Below are 24,440 nucleotides of genomic sequence, written 5' to 3' on the forward strand. Positions count from 1 at the left end.
TCAGTCTGAACCTAACTTTATAACTTATTTGACAACTTAAATGAACAAACTCCTTGAAAGACATAAATTATCAAAACTCACTCAAGAAGAAATAGATACTCTGAATAATATCATATCTGTTAAAACAATTGAATTCATAGCTTAAAAAAAGCAATCTTTCAAAAATAAAACTCCAGGTCCAGACCATCTCAGGCGAATTCTACTAAACATTTAAGGAAGAAATAGCATCAGTTCTACACAGTCTCTTCCAGAAATTGAAGTGGACACAAAATTTACCAACTCATTTTATAAGGCCACATTCTCCGGGTATAAAAACCAGTCAAAGAAATACAAGAAAAACAAAACAAAGTTTATACCAGTATCCATCATTTGAAGAGAGAAGCAACTCTTCAAAAAATGTCAGCAGGGCTTCCCTGGTGGCGCAGTTGTTGAGAGTCCGCCTGCCGATGCAGGGGACACAGGTTCGCGCCCCGGTCTGGGAAGATCCCACATGCCGCGGAGCGGCTGGGCCTGTGAGCCATGGCCGCTGGGCCTGCGCGTCCGGAGCCTGTGCTCCGCAGCAGGAGAGGCCACAGCAGTGAGAGGCCCGTGTACCGCAAAAAAAAAAACAACAAAAACAAAACCAAAAAATATCAGCAGATTGAATCTAGCAGAACAAAAAAATGTATTATGACCAGGTGGGCTTTATCCTAGGAATAAATAACGTTTTCAACATTTGAAAATCAATCAATGTTATTCTCATTATTTACAGACTAGTACAAGATAAACTGTATGATCATATCAATAGATGCAGAAAAAACAAAATCTGTTCATAACAAATACTTTTAGCAGAATAGGAATAGAAGGGAATTTCCCCAACCTGAACCTGAAAAGGCATCTACACAAAACCTAAAACTAACATCATACATGGCAAAAAAAACCTAAATGCTTTCCTCCTAAGATTGAGAACAAGGCAAGGATGTTCACTTTCACCACTCCTGTATAACTTTATCCTAGAAATTGTAGACAGAGTAGTAAGGCAAGTAAAAGAAATAAAAGGCATGCAGATTGGAAAGGAAGAGATAACACTGCCTCTGTTTGCCTCTGTTTGTGTTCTAGTGGGAAGTGACACAGGAAACTGTTACCGAGTAGAAGAATCTCAACCCTTTGATATGACATGATTGTTTATGTAGAAAATCCCAAGGAATTTCTAGAAAACTCCTAGAACTAATAAGTGAGTTTTCCGTGGTTGTAGGATACAAGGTCAACACAGGAAAATCAATCATATTTTTTTATGCTGGGAAGAACAATTGGAAACAGAAAATTTAAAAACAGTGTTGTTATAATAGCTACCCTCTCTCAAAATAAAATACAGTAAATAAAATGGAAAGAAAAAAGAAATAGTTATAAATTTAATAAGATATGTTCAGGATCTATATGCAGATGAAAGGAATCAAAGACCTTGGGACTTCCCTGGCGGTGCTGTGGTTAAGACTCCATGCTTCCACTGCAGAGGGCACGGAGTCCATCCCTGGTTGGGGAACTAAGACCCTGCATGCCACATGGCATGGCCAAAAAAAAAAAAAAAGGAATCAAAGACCTCAATAAATGGAAAGACGTATCATATTGATGGATTGGAAGACTCAATATAGTTAAGTCATTTTTCCCTAAATTAATCTATAGTTTTAGTGTCATTCCCATCAAAATCCCAGGAGGATTTTGTAGATATTGATAAGATGATTTTAAAATTTATTTGGAAAGGCAAAGGAATTAGAATAGTAAAATAATTTTGGAAAGAGGAACAAAGTTGGAGGAATCAGACTACTAAATTTTAAGACTTATCATCAGGGTGGTGCCGTATTGATAAAAGAATAGACATGAATCAATAAAATAAAATACAAAGTACAATAAAGGAACCACATAAATATGGTCAGTTTATTTTTCACAATTATGAAAAAAACATTTCAGTGGAAAAAAGGGATAGTCTTCTTAACAAATGGTGCTAGAGTGATTGGGCATCTCTGTAACAAGGGAAAATAAATAACCTCCATCTGTATCTTAAACCATGTACAAAAAGTAATGAATCACGTTCTGAAATGTAAAATTTCAAACTATAAAACTCTGAGAATAAAATATAGGTAGGAAGTCTTTGTAACTTGAGTTAGGCAATGAATTCTTAGATACAGCATCAAAAACACAATCTGTAAAAGAAAAAAGTTGATGAATTGGATTTCACCAAAATTAAAACCTTTGTTCTGCTGAAGATGCTGTTAAGAGAGTGAAAAGATAAGACACAGTGAGAGAAGATATTTGTAAATCACATATCTAGCAGAGGACAAATTTCAAGAACATATAAAGAGCTCTCAAAAGTCAATAAGAAGAAAACAAACAACTGAATAATAAGCAATGAGCAATAGATTTGAACAGTCTACCAAAAAAGATATACAGATAGCAAATAAGCATGTAAAAAGATGCTCAACTTACTTAGTCATTAGGTAAATGTAAATTAAAACCATAATGAGATGCCATGATACACCTGTTAGGAGGACTAAAAACAACAAGGACAATGAGAACAACAAACTGACCGGTCAGTTGGTGAGAATGTGTATCAGTTGGAACTCTCATGCATTGTTTTTGTGACTATTAAATGAAACAGCCATTCTGGAAAAGAGTTTGGCAATTTGTTTTAAGGTTAAAGATATACTTTTTCATATGACCTAGCAGTTCCACTCCTAGGCATTTACTAGAAATGATAATCATTTTTCTAGAGATGGAAATTTTGTATTCATACAAAAACCTGTACATGTATGTTTGTAGCTGCATTATAAGACTGGAAGTAACCCAAATGTCCTTCATTGGGTAAATGGATAAACAAACTGTGGTACATCCATACGATGAAACACTAGTCAGCCAAGGAAAGGAACAGACTATTCATACATGCATTTAAATGTATCACTACACTTGGCTGGATTTTAAATAACTTACTATATGATTCTAAACATGACATTCTGGAAAATGTGAAACTGAAGGGACAGAGAACAGATCAGAGGTTGCCAGGGATGAGGGATGGTGGGAAAGTTCAACGACAAAGGCATAGCATGAAGAGATTTTGGAGGGTGATAGAATTGTTCTGTATCCTAATTTTGGTAGCATTTATACAAATCTATGCATGTGAAACTACACATATGATAAAACTCATTTAACTCTACACAAAAAAGTACATTTTACTGTATATAAAATTTTAAAAAAAGTTAAAAATGTAATTCCATCCTTTTCTTTTTACTCTTTTCAAGTTGCTACTAATAATGTTTAAATTATGTATGTGGCTTAGGTACTGGAAATGCAAATAAGGAGTACATGTGGTCTCAGTCTGGAGACAGGAATCTGACAGAAGGAAGTCTCATAAGGAAAGGAGGGAAATTTAAACGATCTCAGTTTAATCTACCCCCACTTTCATTCTTTCCTCTACAGATAATTTTTGAGGGCCTGTTTCATGCAAATTATAACAACTTTCAGATATAACTCTTTATAGTCTCTTTTTCTTAATATAGGAAAACAAATTTTACCTCTTAAGACAAAAAAATATGCTGTACAGTGGAATCATTGGCGGTATCTCTGAATTTGGGGAAAACAGAGTGTATGTTTGAGGCATTTGATAAGTTTCTTCATCATATCCTTGTGATGGATGTTGAGGTTTGTAGGGGGGTTTTTTGCAAAATTTTAAGATTTATTAATTATTGATGCTGTGTAACTGAACATTTTTATTTTTATATTTTTCTGCATTTAAAATATTTCTACATATTCGAAATACTTCATGTTTTAAAAAGATATCAATCAATTAAAAAAATAGTAGACATAGATGGCAGATAGACAAAAATGATAGATAAATGAATAGTGATATGGGCATAGACTAGATCCTAGTACTTCATTCAGCCTTTTACTAGTCCTAAGCATTAGGGACTCCTGTAAACTTCAAATAAATAATCCACAAGTGTACAAATGTTGTAAGTTACAAAGTGCTTTCGAACCTATTATTTCATTAGAACTAGACAGCATCCCATAACGTATGAAGAACAATGATTTTCATGACTTACAGTTTTTTCAGATGAGGGAAATGAGGTTCAATGAGTTTCAATGATTTATAGAAGGTTACACAGATAATATACTGTGAAACTGTTACTCAAATCTAACCCATTCCCTTGCCAATCTACCCTATAGGAAGGAGTATGAGGGGGTAGGGGAAGTCTTTACTACCCTGTCTTGCTGTCACCCAATGGATTGGGGAAGAAAGGGGAGAAGGGAACTGGGTACACACACTGAACCTCAGAGGTGGGCGTCTGCTTCGTGCATGGGATGCACTCTTGATCCTGCAGGCCTCCAGTACGTGTCTTTTGGTAGAACCTGGGCAGACAGTCCCCACAGACGGCATTAGAGGTAGCTGTACAGTTAGCCTTCTGGGTACGATTGATGACGGCACAGGTGATGCAAGTCTGATATCTGTGGTGGCCCCAGCTGTTTTTGTATCTGAGGGGAGGGCAGGCTGTGCAATATGCATCTCCACCTGACCATTCTCCCTAGCAAGAAAACATTGCTGCATTTTATTCCCAAGAGGCTATAGAGTATTAAGGTAGAGTGTTTTAGGAGTTCTTTGAGGTTGAAAGTAATATTTTGAGAAATTCTGAAATGTAAGAGTGTGAAATTCTGAAAGATATTTGTTTCTTTGTTTTGAAAATTATTTGTATAATATTTTTGCTATGTGTAATATGGTAATCTCTCTCTTTTCTTTCTCTCTAAAAGGATCCTTTCAGTTGAGGGCGTAATAATTGGTATACATTGTTTCCTTTAAAAAGTTATTGCATATTTAAATAATTTTGGCAGCTTTAAAAAATTGTTTTAGTCTGCCTGCCGATGCAGGGGGCACGGGTTCGTTCCCCGGTCCGGGAGGATCCCACGTGCCGTGGAGCGGCTGGGCCCGTGGGCCATGGCCGCTGGGCCTGCGCGTCCGGAGCCTGTGCTCCACGACGGGGGAGGCCACAGCAGTGAGAGGCCCGCGTACCGCAAAAAAAAAAAAAAAAAAAAAAAAAAAATTGTTTTAAATCAATGAAAATTAAAAAAAAATTAACACTCCCCAGTACTCTCCTTTAAAAGGACCCATTTGGGGAACTTCTTGAAAAATAAAGGTCTTTGTAAGTATTCATCTTATAAAAACATTCTCTGCTTTTAAAAAGGACTCATTGCAGAGTTTCTTTAAATGGAGAACTCTCCAATTGCATTTTCAAGATGATTTTATTTATAAAAAATAATTTACTCATAACCATTGAGTAAACACTTTCTAATTTATTTGTGTTTAAGTTTGGATTAAAATGGGATGAATTTTTGCATCAGATTAAAAAAAACAATGCCTTAATTGAGATATAACTCACATACCATGCAATTCACTCTTCAAAATGTACAATTTAGTGGTTTTTAATACATTCATGAAGTTGTGCAACCATCAACACAAATTCCAGAACATTTTCATCTCCACAAAAAGAAACTTTGTGCTTGTTAGCAATAACTCCCCACTCCCCCCTTTCCAGGCCCCTGGCAACCATTAATCTACTTTCTGTTGCTATGGGTTTACATATTCTGGACATTTCATAGAAGTGGAATTACACAACAGTCATACAATATGTGGCCTTTTGTGTCCAGCTGTTTTCACTTAGCATAAAGTTTTCAAGGTTTATCCACATTGTAGCATATATCAGTACTTCTTCTTTTTTTTTTTTTTTTTTTTTGCGGTATGCGGGCCTCTCACTGTTGTGGCCTCTCCTGTTGTGGAGCACAGGCTCCGGACGCGCAGGCTCAGCGGCCATGGCTCCCGGGCCCAGCCACTCCACGGCATGTGGGATCTTCCTGGACCGGGGCACGAACCCGCGTCCCCTGCACTGGCAGGCGGACTCTCAACCACGGCGCCACCAGGGAAGCCCCTTCTTTTATTTTTAATAGTTGAATAATATTCTATGTATATACCACATTTTATTTATCCATTTATCAGTTGATGAACACTGAGTTGTTTCTTTTTGGCTATTGTGAATAATGCTGCTACAAACATTCATGTGCAAGTCTTTGTGTGGACAAACGTTTCCATTTTTCTTGGATATATAACTAGGAATGGAATTGGTGGGTCCTGAAGTAACTCTATGTTTAGCATTCTGAGGATTGCCAAACTATTTTCCAAAGTGATGGCACTGTTTTATATTCTCACCAGCACTGTATGAGGGTTCCAGTTTCTCCACAGTCTCACCAACACTTGTCATTATTTGTCTTTTTGATTGTAGCCATCATAGTGGGTCTGAAGTGGTATCTTTTTGTGGTTTTGATTTTCATTTCCTTAATGACAAATGATGTTGAGCATCTTTTCATACGATTATTGACCATTTCTGTATCTTCTTTGGAGAAATGTCTATTCAAATCCTTTGCTCATTTTTAAATTGGGTTGTTTGCCTTTTATTGTTGAAGTAAAAGGGTTCTTTATATTCTGGGTACGAGTCCTTTATCAGATATGTGATTTGCCAAATCCCAAATCCAAACTTTTTCCCATTCTGTGGGTTGTCTTTTCACTTTCTAGATATTGTTCTTTGAAGGACAAAAGTTTAAAATTTTTATGAAGTCCAGTTAACCTACTTTTGTTGCTTGTACTTTTGATTTATCATCTAAGAAAACATTGCCTAGTTATGAAGATTTACTCATATGTTTTCTTTGAAGATTTTTATAGTTTCTGCTCATACACTTAGGTCTTAGATCCATTTTGAGTTAATTTTTGTATATGGTATGAGTTGGGACTCAAGTTCATTCTTTTGCACGTGGCTATCCAGTTCTACCAACACCATTTATTGAAAAGACTCTGTCTTAGTCTGTTCAGGCTGCTATAACAGATTACCACACACTGGGTGGCTTAAACAACAGATGTTTACTTCTCACAGTTCTGGAGGCTGGGAAGTCTGAGATGAAGGTGCTGGCAGAGTCAGTGGTGAGGGTCTTCTTCCTGGTTCATAAACAGTCTGTCTTTTTGTTATAACCTCACATGGCAGAAGCGGGAGGGGCCTTCTCTTGGGTCTCTTTTATAAGGGCACTAATCCCATTCATGAAGGCTCTGCCCTTATGACTTAATCACCCACAAAGGCCCACCTACAAGTACTGTCATACTGGGGATTAGGTTTCAACATATGAATTTTAAAGGGGCACAAACATTCAGTCTATAACAGACTCTTTTATTTAAAATTTTTAAAAAAATTGTATAAAATATATATAACAAACATCTCAGTAGTGTTAAGTACATTCACGTTGTTGTGCAATCTCCATAACTCTTTTCATCTTACAAAACTGAAACTCTATACCCTTTAAACAGCAACTTCCCATTCTCCCCTTCTCCCAGCTCCTGCTAACCACCATTCTCCTTTCTGCCTCTATGAATTTGACTACTCTGGGTACCTCATATAAGTGAACTTGTACAGTATTTGTGTTTTTTATGACTGGCTTATTTCACTTTCCATAACGTCCTCAAGGTTCATCCATATTATACCATGTGTCAAAATGTCTTTGTGTGTGTGTGTGCACGCGTGTGTGTGTGTGTGGACCATTTTTAAAGTCTTTATTGAATTTGTTACAATATTGCTTCTGTTTTGTGTTTTGGTTTTTTGGCCGCAAGGCATGTGGGATCTTAGCTCCCTGACCAGGAATTTAACCTGCACCCCTTGCATTGGAAGGCGAAGTCTTAACCACTGGTCTGCCAGGGAAGTCCCAGAATGTCCTTTTTTAAAGCTGATTAACATTCCATTGTATTTGTACACTGCATTTTGTTTATCCATTCATCTGTCGATGGACACTTGTGTTGTTTTCATTAGTCTATCGTGAATAATGTTGCTGTGAACCTGAGTATAAAAATATTTCTTTGAGACACTAACACTGATTTCACTTCTTTTGAATATATACCCAGAGTAGAATTGCTGGATCATATGGTAATTGTATTTTTAAATGTTTGAGGTACTGCCATATTGTTTTCCATAGCAGCTGCATCATTTTACATACCCACCAGTGGTGCACAGGGGTTCCAGTTTCTCCACAACCTCGCCAACACTTGTTATATTCTCTCTCTCTTTTTTCTTTAATAGTCATCCTTATGGGTGTCAAATGATGTAAAACTCTTTTTGCCCCACTGAATTGTCTTGGCACCCTTGGCAAAAATCAGTTGACTATAAATATGAAAGTTTATTTCCAGAGTCTGAATTCTGTTCCATTGATCTGTATGTCTGTCCTTATGTCGTTACCACACTGTCTTGATTACTGTGGCTTTGTAATAAATTTCGAAATTGGGAAGTGTGAGTCTTTCAACTTTGCTCTTTTTCAGGATTGCTTTTTGGCCATGGTGGATCCCTTGCATTTCCATATGACTTTTAGGAGTGGTTTGTCAATTTCTGCAAAAAAAAAAAAAAAGCCAGCAGGATTGCATGAAATCTGTAGATTAATTTAGGTACTATTGCCATCTTAACAATATTAAGTCTCCTGATCCATGAGCATGAGTTGTTCATCTTCCATATATGTAGGCTTTCTTTAAAGTCTTTCAACAATGTTTTGTAGTTTTTAGAGTACAAGTCTTAACACTTCTTTCGTTAAGTTTATTCCTAAGTATTTCATTCTTTTTGATGTTGTAAATGGAATTATATTCTTAACTTTATGTTTGGATTGTTTGTTAGTAGTGTATAGAAAAGCAGTTGATTTTATACATCTATCTTGTATCTTGCAACCTTGTGAAACTTGTTTATTAGTTCTTATAGTTTTGTGTGTGTGTGTGTCTGTGTGTGTGTGTGTGTGAATTCTTTAGGGTTTTCTATATGCAAGATCATGTCATCTGTGGATAGAGATAAGTTTAGTTTTTCTTTCCAATCTAGATGCCATTCATTTCTTTTTCTTGCCTAATTGCCCTGGCTAGAACCTCCAGTACAATGTTGAATAGAATTGGCAAGAGTAGATATCCTGGGATCAGATTTCTAATGTTTAGTGGTTTGGAAATACGTATTACTGACAGTGCTCCTTTGAGAACTTGAAAATCCAGCTTTGTGTCCTCCTGTAGTAACAAAAGTAATAAAATTTCTTCTATTGGAATTTAGCATGCTATTTATTTTTTGAACATCAAGGCACAATAGATTCTAGCTTGGCTTTTTCCAAAACTTTAATGCCTCTGTTCTATTAACTTATGGGTATAGTTGAGTAAGAATGAGTAATCAGTACATCTATATTGCCTTTGCCTCTTAGTCTTGGCTTGGGGTAATGCTTTATAGTTAGAACACTTGAAGGAGGTTTATAATTTGTAATAGATATAGTTAAAAACCAGGGATAATGATTGCGGTAGGGTGAAGGAGAGGTAGTGATTGTACTACTTTTGATCATTTAATTCCACACCCAACCTCTGAAGAGTATATTTTCTTGTTTAGATTTATTCCCTACAGAAAGTGGTGGAAGTAACTCTTCCATACTTTATTCTTTTTTTAAAAAATAAATTTATTTATTTATTTTTGGCTGCGTTGGGTGTTCGTTGCTGCGCGCGGGTTTTCTCTATTTGTGGTGAACAGGGGCTACTCTTCATGGCGGTGCGCAGGCTTCTCATTGCGGTGGCTTCTCTTGTCATGGAACATGGGCTGTAGGCTCATGGGCTTCAGTAGTTGTGGCACACAGGCTCAGTAGTTGTGGCTCGCGGGCTCTAGAATGCAGGCTCAGTAGTTATGGCGTACAGGCTTAGTTGCTCTGCAGCATGTGGGATCTTCCTGGACCAGGGCTTGAACCCGTGTTCGCTGCATTGGCAAGCAGATTCTTAACCACCGCACCACCAGGGAAGCCCTATTCTTTACCAATTCAGAGAACAGAACTTCTTTCATATATTGAGCATTTCTTGAATATATTCTGTATCTATTGTACTTTGCCCTGTTGGAGAAGACATGAAATAAGAATAAGAGCATATTTATTCTCTGAATGCTTACAAGATATTTAGGAAGATCAAGTATATGTACTTACTTTGTACTGCTGTGTATTTGTGCTGCAGTGTATATGTTCTGTCCCCCTCACTAAATGTAAGCTCCTTGAGGATAACCGTCTTTGTATTGACATGGTATGTATCATAGCGCCTCACATGTACCATGTGTTTATTATGGATTTTTAAAATTAATGGAGCTACAAAACCAATATAAGTCTACAGTTAAATACTCACTGAATGGCATAACCAATCAGTATTGTTGAATTTCAGAAGTAACAATGATCAGTGTGTACTGGATTTATTAGGGAAGGCTTCATGCAAGAGAAGGTAATTAAGAGGGCTCATACAGGATGAGTAAGAACTGAGAAAGGGGAAAGAGCATTTCAACTAGGTGTCATAGTTTGGAGGTTAGCGAGTGGATCATGTTGATTGGAATAGAATATTGGCATCGGCTTGTAGATAGAGAGAAGGGTGGATGAATGAGGAACATTGTATTTTGGAGGCCTTAAATGCCAGTTTGAGAAGTTTGCTGTTACTCCATTTGACATTAGAGAACCATTGAAAGTTTTTGAGCTAGGATGTTTTGGGGCAAAGCAGTACTTTAAGATTTACTTTATGATAGTATGTAGTATGGGCTGGATGTATTGGGAGACCATTTAAGCGGGTATGGTAATAATTCTTCTAGTCTGTTGAGTCCTTAAAAACAGAGTTTTTTGTTTGATCTTTCATGCCCAGCATAGTGCCTAGAGGAGAGTTCAAATTTTTGTTCTTTGGATGCATAACTGTATGGACTAAGTCATCTGAGCCTGGGTTGAGCTGTTAGCAGCAGGAAATATGCATATGAGAAACATTTTGGGGAAAAAATTGAGATGACTTGTTTTCTAAGAGTATAAAGGGTGTGGGTCAGTTCAAAGATGACATTAAAGTTTCAGCATGGGTGATTAAGGAGTAGCAGTGCCATCCCTAGAAATGGGGAAGTCAGTTAGGGGAAGAAAGGAGTGAGAAAAGGGGTAGTCATGAGCATGTTTTTAGACTTGTTGAGTTTGAAGTTGAAATACACAGTACACAGGGTTAGAAAGGCTCAAATGAAAACTGAATTCTGAATGTTTGAATTTAGATCTCACTATGAAGATATTATTGTTTGAGCAGTAAAAATGACTGGACTGATCCAACACTACGTGTGTGTATGGGTACAGAGGTTGTGTGCATGTATACAAGTATACACACTCTTATACACTACAATCCAGGGTGTGTGTTAGATTGTGGGTATACTAATCTGCTCGTTGCTGTTAGTGGAATGATGAGGGCTGATTCTTGGGGTGAGCAGAGGGGAAGAAAAGGAAGCTAAAGAAGGAGAAAGGAGAGGAACAGAGAGGTAGAAGAACTTATAGTACAAATTTGTCAAGGAGCTTTTGTAATTTATCTTATGCTTCAATATAATACTTTCAATAGTCATAACACTATTACTAACAATAGTAGTACTCCTGTATGACTTGTTGAGTGCTTACCGTATGCCAGACACCTAGCTAGACATGCTATCTCTTTTTACCCTCACAACAAATCCGTGATGTCAGAACTATTATATCCCCTTTTTACTGATGAGGAAACTGAACTCCAAAGAAGTTAAAACTTGCCCAAGATGACTTGAACTAATAAATAATTAGGAGATCCTGTGGTTTTAAATCTGACTTTTTGGACTCCAAGCCAAATGTTCTTTCCATTATACCAAAGGTTTGTGTGTTTAATTTCTTCAAGGCAAGGACTTTATCTTTAGAAAATCAGTCCTTGATAAAGGCTTATTAATTAGCGGGCAGTGATTGGACAGTAATGTTTCCTATTAACAAAATCTGCATGTATTCTGGATGTCGTTGCTTCTACTTTTCTACATGGGTATTTATAGTGTATTAGGAGGTAACATTTTCTGATTGCATGCTGTGAATGTTAATTTAAAAGAAGGTATCAGTTCTTTTGTTTCTGAAAGTGCTTTTCAGTATTTTTGTTAAGCTAATATAAACTTCTTTTAGAAGTTTTTCTGATGCACTCCCCAGATCATTCACACATTTGCAAGGAAATAAGAAGAGCCTGACATTTTCTTTTATTTCAGGGGATATCATTTTCAATGCCCAGTACCCAGAGCTGCCTCCCGACTTCATCTTTGGAGAAGATGCTGAGTTCCTGCCAGACCCCTCTGCTCTGCATGTGAGTACTGCAGGCCTGTTTGGATGATCTCTGTTTGCTGAAAGGAGAATAAAGTTAGCTTTTGACAATTCTTTAACAGATACATTTGCTGAACACATGGATTTTTTTCCACCCCTTTTTTCTCTGTCCTGTGAAATAAGTGTAACTCGTTATGTGCCAAAATAGTTAAAATAAGAGTTTTTTTTCATTGCAGTTTTATTTTCAGACTATTTTGAATTAATGAAAACCTCTAGCATACTGGTTAAAATATATTTACTTCAGCTGAAGGAGACATGTTGGAAACATTTTCTTTGTTTTAACTTAATATTTCATGCCTGCAATCGATTTTCTAATGTTTACTAACACTTCATCACGGGGCTTGTTAGGGGAGTGTTTCTTGGCTCTTCAGGAGGCCTTTTTTTGTATAGAAGTGAAAGTGGCAAATTTGGACTTACATCTGCATTTTCTCAGTATTATTATCAGAAGGGTAAAGACCAGATTAAGTGTTCTTTATTAAGCAAGACCAGAAACTTTGTAGTTGAAGTAAAATGTTTCTGGATTTAAAGCAGAGAAAAGGATGGTAGTACTTGTCAGATCACATGTGGTTTGTATAAAAAGTGTTTTTTTCATGGCTAGTGGAGAAAAAGCATGTGCCATTTTGTTTAAAAGGTCTGACCAGACAAAATGTCTCTCTCTTTCCCTTCTCAAGTTTGATTTTGCTATGATGCCTATACCATAAGAGGTTCCATTATTGTTCAAAAACTATGTTCTAAGTTTTGTTTTTTGGAAATTTTTTTTTGTCTCATTAAAGTTTTGTAATTAAAAGTTTGAGGACTTGCTTTGAAATCTTGTCCCCCTCCCTTTTTTAAAAGGGAAGTATTAAACAGGAAGTACTAACCCAAACCTAAAGAATTATCTTAAATTTTGGAACACAGCTGTAAAAATACAGTTGGCAAGAGTAGGATGGGTTTGTTGCAAAATATCTAATAATTACACATAAACTGTTACTTTAGTTGATTTTTTAAAAAAATTGTAGTTTAAGTATGGTCCCTTTAGATGCTTTGTGTTACAAATTCACCCCATATTGAAGCTGAAGGCCTTACCTGGAGAAAATAAGGCGGACGTGCCCCTACAGATCTGTCCTGTATTAAATCCGCCCAGTGGAAGGTAGCGTATGCTAAATGCCCAAGATATATTACAGGCTAAGAGCTTGTCAGAAAAGGCTTTGTTGCGGAGGTGAAACTTATAATAATACTTGAAGAATGGAACAAGAGTGGGGAGTGTGGCAGAGAGTATTTCAAGTAAGGGGCATGGCATAAGCAAATGATATGTATAATATATTGTAGAGGAAGGTACTTGACAGGTTTGCTGAAGGGTAAGTTAATATAAGGAAGGGCTAGAAAAGGTTAGAAAGATAACTTGGGATAAGATTGTGGAATGCATTGAATGCTAGGTTAAGAGCCACTGAAGGAAATGATACTTGGAGAATTATCTAACAGCAGTGTGGTCAGTACAATGGATTAAGAGAGATTGAGGACTGTTGTAAAAATCTGTGCGGGGGAAGGGGCTTTGAGCTAGGATGATGCAAGAGGGAACACTATGATGGGAAGGATAGGAAATATATGTTTACAATTTCTCTTTTACGAATTGCCTGTAAAATTTACAAAGCACATCTTCAATATTGGCAAGGATTGTGAGTATAGATGTTATCTTTCTATCTATCTGTCTATCTATCTATTTATTTTGGTGAGAGTATAGACTTTAAAAGTTAGAAAGGACCTTAAGTTTTATCTTATTCCACTTTTCTGTTTTAATATTCAGGAAATCGACCTAGATTTATTTAATTTTATTTTTTTAACATCTCTATTGGAGTATAATTGCTTTACAATGGTGTGTTAGTTTCTGCTGTATGACAAAATGAATCAGCTATATGTATACATATATCCCCATATCTCCTCCCTCTTGCGTCTCCTTCCCACCCTCCCTATCCCACCCCTCTAGGTGGACACAAAGCACCGAGGTGATCTCCCTGTGCTATGGGGCTGCTTCCCACTAGCTATCTATTTTACATTTGGTAGTGTATATATGTCCATGCCACTCTCTCACTTCGTCCCAGCTTACCCTTCCCCCTCCCTGTGTCCTCAAGTCCATTCTCTATGTCTGCGTCTTTATACCTGTCCTGCCCCTAGGTTCTTCAGAACCTTTTTTTTTTTTTTTTAAGATTCCATATATATGTGTTAGCATATGGTATTTGTTTTTCTCTTTCTGACTTACTTCACTCTGTATGACAGTCTCTAGGTCCATCCACCTCATTACAAATAACTCAATTTCGTTTCTTTTTATGGTAGAGTAATATTCCATTGTATATATGTGTCACATCTTCTTTATCCATTCATCTGGGAAATCGACCATATTGTTGTGTTGGAGTTGATATTATAACTTCACTCTTCTGATGTTTAGTTTTTTTTTTTTTTTTAGAAGTGTAACCTTTTTATTATTTATTTATTTATTTAATGGTGTATATTTTATTTATTTATTTATTTGATTGCTCCGGGTCTTAGTTGCGGCAGGTGGGCTCCCCAGTTGCGGCTCATGGGCTTCTTAGTTGTGGCTCACCAACCCCTTAGTTGCGGCACACAGGCTCCCTAGCTGTACCATGCGAACTCTTCTTTGCGGCATGCATGTGGGATCTAGTTCCCTGACCGGGGATTGAACCTGGGCCCCCTGCATTGGGAGCGTGGAGTCTTAACCACTGCCCTACCAGGGAAGTCCCCTGTTGTTTAGTTTTGAGTGAAGTTATCATAAATGTCTTTGAGAAATTAGCTGAAAAAGAACAGCCAAAAAAATAAAGCACTATATCTAAAAGAAAGATTACAAATCTAGGGGAACACCTCTCTTTAGCTATAGTTTATCTAAGGCCTCAGGCAGGTTACCCAGTGCTTCTTCATGGACCAGTCAGCCGGACAAGTCTAGATAAGCAACCAGGATACACCCTGCACTAGCTGGGTGAGGTCTACACAGCTCTGGAGGGTGCCCTGTATCTTTGCAAAAAACGGTTTGAAGTAGCTTAAAGGATACACATAAGGTTAATAAAAATATATGAGGTGCCCTAATCCATCTGATGAAGCCACTTTTTTCTAAACACAGACTTTTCATTCAGGAAGGTGAATTTCATTATGGACTTTGAGATTCTCAGCTGAATGGAAAGTACTAGATAGATACCAGATCTAGAGATAGGTATCTCATAGATATCAGGGAATCATAAAATTATTGTTAGGATCTTAATGGCATAGTTGGTCCCACTTCTGGCTATATGCTAGAATAATTTAGGAAGCCTGTTAAAAATACAAATTTTTGAACCTCACTGGACATACTGAATTAGATAGATGCTTTAGGGAGCCACAGAGTCATTAAGTTCCCTGGGTGATTTTTATGTGTTAGTCTGTGAACTGCTATTGGGAACCACTAATTGAATCCATCTCTTACAGTAATATCTCCAATAGAAGGCCATTTGCCTTTGCTTGACATTATTTCCAGTGAGGTATCATTTTCCATTTTGGGAATAGCTGTGATTTTTTTAAAATAACTTCTTTATTGAGACATAATTTATATGCCATACAATTCACCTATTTAAAGTGTATAATTCAGTGGGTTTTTTTTAAACATCTTTATTGGAGTATAATTGCTTTACAATGGTGTGTTAGTTTCTGCTTTATAACAAAGTGAATCAGCTATACACATACATATATCCCCCTATCTCCTCCCTCTTGCATCTCCCTCCCACCCTCCCTATCCCACCCCGCTAGTTGGACACAAAACACTGAGCTGATCTCCCTGTGCTATGCGCTGATCCCCACTAGCTATCTGTTTTACATTTGGTAGTATATATATGTCCATGCCACTCTCTCACTTCGTCCCAGCTTACGCTTCCCACTCCCTGGGTCCTCAAGTCCATTCTCTACATCTGCGTCTTTATTCCTGTCCTGCCCCTAGGTTCTTCAGAACCATTTTTTTTTTTTAAGATTCCATATATATGTGTTAGCATATGGTATTTGTTTTTCTGTTTCTGACTTACTTCACTCTGTATGACAGACTTTAGGTCCATCCACCTCACTACAAATAACTCAAGTTCATTTCTTTTTATGGCTGAGTAATATTGCACTGTATGTGTGTGCCACATCTTCTTTATCCATTCATCTGTCGATGAACACTTAGGTTGCTTCCATGTCCTGGCTATTGTAAATAGAGCTGCAGTGGACATTGTGGCACATGACTCTTTTTGAATTATGGTTTTCTCAGGGTATACGCCCAGTAGGGATTGCTGGGTCATATGGTAGTTCTAATTTTAGTTTTTTTAAGGGACCTCCATACTGTTCTCCATAGTGGCTGTATCAATATTCATTCCCACCAACAGTGCAAGAGGGTTCCCTTTTCTCCACACCCTCTCCAGCATTTATTGTTTGTAGATTTTTTGATGATGGCCATTCTGACTGGTGTGAGGTGATACCTTGTTATCGTTTTGATTTGCATTTCTCTAATGATTAGTGATGTTAAGCATCTTTTCATGTGTTTGTTAGCAATCTGTATATCTTTTTTGGAGAAATGTCTATTTAGGTCCTCTGCCCGTTTTTGGATTGGGTTGTTTGTTTTTTTGATATTGAGCTGCATGAGCTGCTTGTATATTTTGGAGATTAATCCTTTGTCAGTTGCTTCGTTTGCAAATATTTTCTCCCATTCTGAGGGTTGTCTTTTCATCTTGTTTATGGTTTCCTTTGCTGTGCAAAAGCTTTTAAGTTTCATTAGGTCCCATTTGTTTATTTTTGTTTTTATTTCCATTTCTCTAGGAGATGGGTCATAAAGGATCTTGCTGTGATTTATGTCATAGAGTGTTCTGCCTGTGTTTTCCTCTAAGAGTTTAATAGTGTCTGGTGTTACATTTCGGTCTTTAATCCATTTTGTGTTTATTTTTGTGTGTGGTGTTAGGGAGTGTTCTAATTTCATTCTTTTACATGTAGCTGTCCAGTTTTCCCAGCACCACTTGTTGAAGAGGCTGTCTTTTCTCCATTGTATATTCTTGCCTCCTTTATCAAATATAAGGTGACCATATGTGTATGGGTTTATCTCTGGGCTTTCTATCCTGTTCCATTGATCTATATTTCTGTTTTTGTGCCAGTACCGTACTGTCTTGATTAATTTCAGTGGTTTTTAGCTGTGCAACTATCACCACAGTCAAATTTAGAACATTGTCATCACCCCTAAAAGAAATTCCAAACCCATTAGCAGTCACTTCCCTATCCTCCCCACCCCCACCTGTGTTCACTGTCAGCAATAACTAATGTATATTTCTGTCTGTGGATTTGCCTATTCTGGATATTTCATGTAAATGGAATCATATAATATATGGTACTTGTGACTGACTTCTTTCACTTAGCATACTGTTTTCAATGTAACATGTATCACTACATCATTTTTTATTGCCAAGTAATATTCTATTGTATACATGTACCACATTTTATTTGTACTTTTGTCAGTTGATGAACATTTGGGTTGTTTACACATTTTGGCTATTATAAATACTGCTGTTGTGTGGACATATTTTTAGTCCTTTTGGATATATAGGAGTGGAATTACAGGGTCAAATGGTAACACTATGTTTAACTTTTTGAGGAACTCCCTGACTGTTTTCCAAAGTGTCTGTACCATTTTACATCCCCATCAGTGGTGTATAAGTGTTCCAGTTTCTTCACATTCTCACTAACACTTATTGTTATCTATCTTTATGATTAGACCCATCCTAGTGGGTGTAAAGTGGTTATCTCATTGTGGTTTTTTGATGTTTTGCATCTTTTTCTGTGTTAATTGGCCATTTATTTATCTTCTTTGTAGAAATGTCTATTCAAATCCTTTGCCCATTTTTAAATTGGGTCATTTGTCTTTTTATTGTTGAGGTATAAGTGTTCTTTATATATTCTGGGTACAAGTTCTTTATCAAGATATATGACTTACAAAACTTTCTCCCATTCGATGGATTATTTTTTCACTTTCTAGATAGTACTGTTTGAAGGGCAAAAATTTTTAATTTTTAGGAAGTCCAACTTGTCTTTTTTCTTTTGTTGTTTGTGCTTCTGGTTTCATATCTAAGAAAGCATTGCCTAGTCCAAGTTTAATAATTTTTGCTCTTATGTGAGGTAGGGGCCTTGCTGTATTATTTTACAAGTGGAGATCCAGATGCCCCAAGCACAGTTTATTGGAAAGACTATTTTTTCCTTATTGAATTGTTTTGGCATTCTTGGCATTCTGAATGTCAATTGATTATAAATGTGTGGGTTTGTTTCTGAACTCCTAATTTGTATACCTGTACCACACTGTCTTGCTTTCTGTGACTTTGTAATAAGTTTTGAAATTGGGAAGTATGAGTTTTTGAATTTTGTTCTTCTTTTCCAAGATTGCTTTGACTAGTGGGTTGCTCTCATTTCCATATGAATTTTTTTTTTTTTTTTTTGTGGTACGCGGGCCTCTCACTATTGTGGCCTCTCCCGTTGCGGATCACAGGCTCCGGACGTGCAGGCTCAGCGGCCATGTCTCACGGCCCAGCCACTCCGCGGCATGTGGGATCCTCCCGGACCGGGGCATGAACCCGTGTCCCCTGCGTCGGCAGGCGGACTCTCAACCACTACGCCACCAGGGAAGCCCTCCATATTAATTTTAGGATAAGCTTGTCAATTTCTGCAAGGAATCCAACTGGGATTTTGGAAGAGATTGCATTTAATCTGTATATCCAGCTAGAGATTATTTCTATTTTAACAACATTGTCTTCTAATCCAGGAACATGAAATGCCTTAACATTTTTAAGTCTTTTGTTAATATCTTTTAATAATTTTTGTACTTTTCAGAGTACAGGTTTTACACTTGTTTTGTTAAATTTATTCCTAAGAACTTTATTCTTTTTGTAAATAAACTTGTTTTTAATTTCATTTTCACATTGATACTATACAGAAACAATCGATTTTTGTATATCGATCTTGTATCCAGCAACCTTACAGCTCTAACTTTAAACATAAAGTTTTTCTTTCTATTGAGCAGAAATCTCTTTACAGATTTACGTTCTTCATCTTTTTCTACTTTTTTGATGTAAATCAGTTTGTTGTGCAAGCTGGGTGATTACATATTTTGATATTGAGATGTGGTCATAAAATACCGATATTGCTTTTCCTTTGATTTCTTAAACTCAAAGCATTTCATAAGATAGAGATGGAAGCAGCATTGCAATTAGCTTACAGTATGTCTGGGAGCTTCTTTTAAGATAAACATTCGTAAATTGTAGTAGATTTCTTAAAAATTTGCCTCCTTGCTCTACATTATATATGCTAATAATTTATTCACCAAACCATGTAAGGTAATATTAATTGAAAGTTAGGACCTAAGGCCTAAGCAATGGAGGTAAAGCCTGAACTCTACGGCCATATGAACCAGCTATCCCATTCCTGGGCATATATCCAGACAAAACTATAATTTGAAAGATGCATGTACCTCTACGTTCATAGCAGCGCTATTTACAATAACCAAGACATGGAAACAACCTAAATATCAGTCAACAGATGAATGGATAAAGAAGATGTGGAATATATATATAGGACTATTACTCAGGCATTAAAAAGAATGAAATAATGCCATTTGCAGCAACATGGATGGACCTAGAGATTATCATACTAAGTAAAGTAAGTTAGAAAGAGAAAGGCAAATACAATATGATATCACTTATATGTGGAATCTAAACTATGACACAAATGAACATATCTATGAAACAGAAACAGACTCATAGACATAGAGAACAGACTTGTGGTTGCCAAGGAGGGTATGGGGGGAAGGGAAGAATTAGGAGTTTGGGATTAGCAGATGCAAACTGTTATATATAGGATGGAAAAACAACATCCTACTGTATAACAGAAGGAACTGTACTCAATATCTTGTGATAAATCATAATGAAAAAGAATATTGAAAAGAATTTATTATATATGTATAACCGAGTCACTTCACTATACAGCAGAAATTAACACAACTTGTAAATCACTGTACTTCAATTAAAAAAAAAAAGCCTGAACTATACTCTAGATGTGTTCTCTGGTTAGCAGGGTTAGCACACAACTTTATTTAATAGACAATATGAGAAAATCATGTGAATACAACATAGTACATGGCAGAGGGATATGTTAATTTGGTTTGGGGCTGGTGGTGGAAAGTTTTTAATACAACAGTAACGTGATAATCATCCAGTTAATCTGTGCTTAGAAGTATTTTTCAGGGACACTTAAGAAGAGTCGATTCTTGGTCGGAGAGGTTATTTGCAGAGCTTTTTGCTGTTTGTAGATTTGCTTTGAGCCTCAAGTCCGAAGCATATGCTGATTAAAGAGCTGTCCCTGCCATATAAGTTAATTTGTCAGTGGCTTTGCTTTCACTCTGTTCTGTCTTATGTGTTTGCCATACTGTTTCATCTGTCATATTATAACTAAGAGGCTGACTTATTGATGCCCTCCTTTACTAATGAAAAAGCATAAAAATCAACAAAAGACAAATTGAGGAAAATCCTATCTGTGGGTATTTATTGATTACACACTGTGTGTCCAACACTGTGTTATATGGAATTTGACCTCAAGGAGGCTAAATTTTAGGGAGACATAGATACATGAAAACAAATGGCCATAGGTGGTATATATACTTCAGTGCTGGAATACTTGATACCAAGAAGTGCTGTGGGATAATTACATAGCGTTTTCACATATATAATATGAGAAGAGAGGATGATCACTAAATTAAGACAGAGGCTCCATTAAAATGAAAAAGGGAAAATTACCACGGGTTGGAACTGCAGGATTAAAATGATCAGAAAGAAGTTGGAACGTGTGCTGAGCTGTAAGTGATGGGCCTGCTCTAGCGGTTGTAATTGCTTCTCCTTCCATTCTATTCCGTTCTCACTCTTTTCCAGCCACGCAGGCCTCCTTGCTATTCCTCCAAAAGTCTGAGGACCTCCTTAGAAACTTTTTATTTGCTATTTACCAGTTTCATTCCCTTCTGCCTGGAACTTTCTTCTTCCAGTTATCTGAATGGCTTGCTCTCCTCCTATCTTCAAACGTCGTTATATGAGAGGCCTGCCCTGACATCCCTACACAAAATAGTAGTAACGCTCTCCCCGTTACTTTCTCATCATTATCCTGCTTTATTTTCTTCACTGCACTTTATCACCATTTGATAAATTTGGGGATGCTTATTTATTAGGTATCTATTTCTGCTAAGGTTACCAACTGCCCTGTTTGTCCCGGAGTGAGGGATTTTCTGGGATTTAATATGTTCACTGCTAAGATGGGACAGTCCCAGGCAAACTGGGATACATGATCACCTTTGTTTATTCACTGGATTGGAAGCTTCTTGAGAGAATGGAATTTGTTTTCTTCACTGCTGTATCCTAGTGTCTAGAAGGGTACCTGGTGCATAGAGGTGTGCAGTGTGTATCTGTTAGATGAACAGTTTGCCTTTAAGGTTCTGCATCCTTAAGGGACTTGTTGGTTTCCAAGACTAGAAAATGTTTTAAATAAAAATTTCAAACTAGAAGAAAGAGATTCAATTTTTGAGAAATTTGTAGGATAAAAATCAGTTAACAGAAACTCTGAAGCTGTGATTTTTCAGCCTCGCTTTTGCAACACCGTGTGTTGTGTTCAGCTGACTTAGAGGGTATTGTGAAATTCTTTCCCCCCCAAAGTAATAGTGATAATTCACTTTAATTTAAAATAAAATTGCATAAAGGGGGAAGGGTGGATCATATATTTAAATAAGAAGAACATGTTGCAATTATAGCATGGTTAGAAACCACTGATATCTGACTTCCTAGTTTGAAGAAGGTGACAACGATTTTGTGTTTGCGACAAGCACCTTCAGGGTAGGGAACCTAACGCTACTGCAGGTACTACCCACTGGTTGTGTAATTATTTCACTGACTCTGTTCTGCTCATGGAATGTAAGCGTAGAAAGAGTAGTGTGCTCACACCTTGTTGCTTCTCCTTCCCTGCTCGTCTCTGTGCTACCTGAAGAAAGACATCTTTTGAATGTGTCCATGGAAAATAGTGTCCGTATCCTGTGTACATAAAAGATATTTGAAATATATGTGAAGGACGCACTAAGCTGAGATAGACTGCATGGCCCACCATTCAAAAATGCCATCCAGATGTGTGGTGCCCCTGCTCCTCGACACGTCCATTGCCATTAACATATTATAAGATAGAACGTTCTGCATTTTTCAAATATCTGTTTAATGCCTCAATTGAGGCCTGTAAAAGACTCATCCTTCACCCTCCAGCTGGACATAATGCTCAAGACAAATAAGTGAACAGAATTGCAGCCTCGGGTGGTATAAGCAGGAAATAGAGATATGTGCACAGGGTGCTGGGGGGACATGTAGGAAGAGCAGTTTATCAGATCCATGGATAGTAAGTGTCAAGGACTTAGAAACGTATTATTTGGTTGTTCATAACTAATACACATTTTATGTAACTTATTGAAGAATAACATGCCTACAGAAGAATGTACAAATCGTAACTACCTAGCATGGCAAATTTCCAGAAAGTGAAAACATTATGTAATCGGCACCCAGATCAAGAAACAGAACATATCCAGCTTCCAGAAGCCCCACTCATGCCCTCTCCCATCGCCGTGACCACCTTGCCCAAGAGTAAACGCTGTGCTGACTTTCTCACCGTTATTAATTTGCCTCTTTTTCATCTTCCTGCAAATGGAATCAAACAGCGTGTACTTGTGCCTGACTCCTTTCACTCAACATTCATTTGGGAGCTTTACCCGTGTGGTAGTTGTTGTTGCACGCTCATTGCTCGTAGCGTTTCACTGTGTGAGCGTACCACGGTGCATCTCTCCATTCTAGTGTTGATCAGCGTTTGGATTATTTACATTTTTTTGCCGTTGTGAATAGTGCTGTTATGAATATTCTGCATGTCTCAGTGGACATATGTGTGCATTTCTGATGGGCGTATACTGAAGGGCGGGCTCACTGGCTCGCGTTGTGTAGAGGGTTAAGGAGAGGACTGTTAATATACGCACATATGCACACACACATAATTTTGATGGTATGTGTTATAAATAAGTCTTTAAAAATACAGTTGTAGAAAAACAGAACATCTTGAAAGTACAAACAGGGTACACTGAAAATGAAACTTGACCATTTTGTCAGTCAGCGTTCAGTCAGGAGACAGAAACCGTATCAGTAATTTGAGGAGGGTAGAGGAAGAATACCTCAAAAGGAACAAACTGGGAAGACCCTTTTCTCATGGCTCCCTGCGGCCCCCCAAGGCTGAGACTCTGACCTCCTTGTTGGAGAGGGTGTGGCTACAGCCCCCTGGATGATGGAGACCCTTACGTGGGGGTGCTGGTAGGCCAAGGCTGGCAAGTAGAAATGGGCTAGGTGCCAGTCAAACGGGCTGGAGGGTGAGCACTGCTGGGTCTCCTGCGTGCCTCTGGCAGCTGTCCATAGGTGCAGCTCTGAAAAGTGCACTAGAGCCAGGGTAAGAAGCTCCCTTTCTGTCATGCCTTGCACCATCCCTCCATCACTTTCTGTTGACAAGCTAAACATTGCACCAGCTGACAGAGGAAACATGTTTACGGGGCCCAGTTCCAGTTTCATAAGCGGGACAAAGAAGAGTAGATTTGGAAGATGAGAGGCAATAAGGGAATAACTAGCACAACTATGTAACACCAAACTTACCTTCCAGTTTATTTTTTCTGCTGTGTCTAATTTGCTATTAAATCCATCTAATGAGCTCTTAATTTTAGGTAATAGATCCTTCAATTCTACAATTCCATTTGGTTCTTTGCTAAAAGTTCTTTAGTGAATTTATCTTTTCATCTATAGTTTTCTCCATTTTCTTGTACATACTAATTGTATTTATTTTCAAGTCCTTATGAACCAATTCCAATATCTGGAATATTCTTGGGTCTATTTGTTTTGCCTGCTTTTTTTCTTTATCAGTGATATGCTTCTGTATTTGGTGTTTCTAGTTGTTTTGAGTGGATGTCAGACATTCCAGTTCAAAAACAATAGAGGCTCCAGGTGGTGCTCTTTTCTTCTAGAGAGAAAGTTCATTGTCCCCTCTCATAGGCAGATGCATGTGGACCGATGACCTTAATCCAGACAGGGACTCTGCTGGGTTGAGGCTGGTTTATGGCTTTGGTGAGGGTGGGTCTACCTCTGCTTTACTACTGTTTCTGAAGTAGA

General features: G+C 37.5%; 1 protein-coding gene across 9 annotated transcripts in view; it reads left to right on the plus strand.

Moving 5' to 3' along the window:
• BABAM2 (BRISC and BRCA1 A complex member 2) overlaps window positions 1-24,440 on the plus strand; it is a 451,346-nt gene that overhangs the window by 73,674 nt on the left and 353,232 nt on the right. For all 9 annotated transcript variants that reach the window (XR_004352840.1, XM_032652850.1, XM_032652849.1 and 6 more), the window contains one exon: window positions 12,093-12,187. Coding sequence is in view for 8 of the 9 variants with exons in the window: in XM_032652850.1 (XP_032508741.1) it covers window positions 12,093-12,187 (95 nt within the window). In the remaining variant the exon portion in view is untranslated. The remainder of the gene's footprint in view (window positions 1-12,092; window positions 12,188-24,440) is intronic.

Source organism: Phocoena sinus, chromosome 13 (assembly GCF_008692025.1).
Source record: "Phocoena sinus isolate mPhoSin1 chromosome 13, mPhoSin1.pri, whole genome shotgun sequence".
Taxonomy (NCBI): Eukaryota; Metazoa; Chordata; class Mammalia; order Artiodactyla; family Phocoenidae; genus Phocoena; species Phocoena sinus.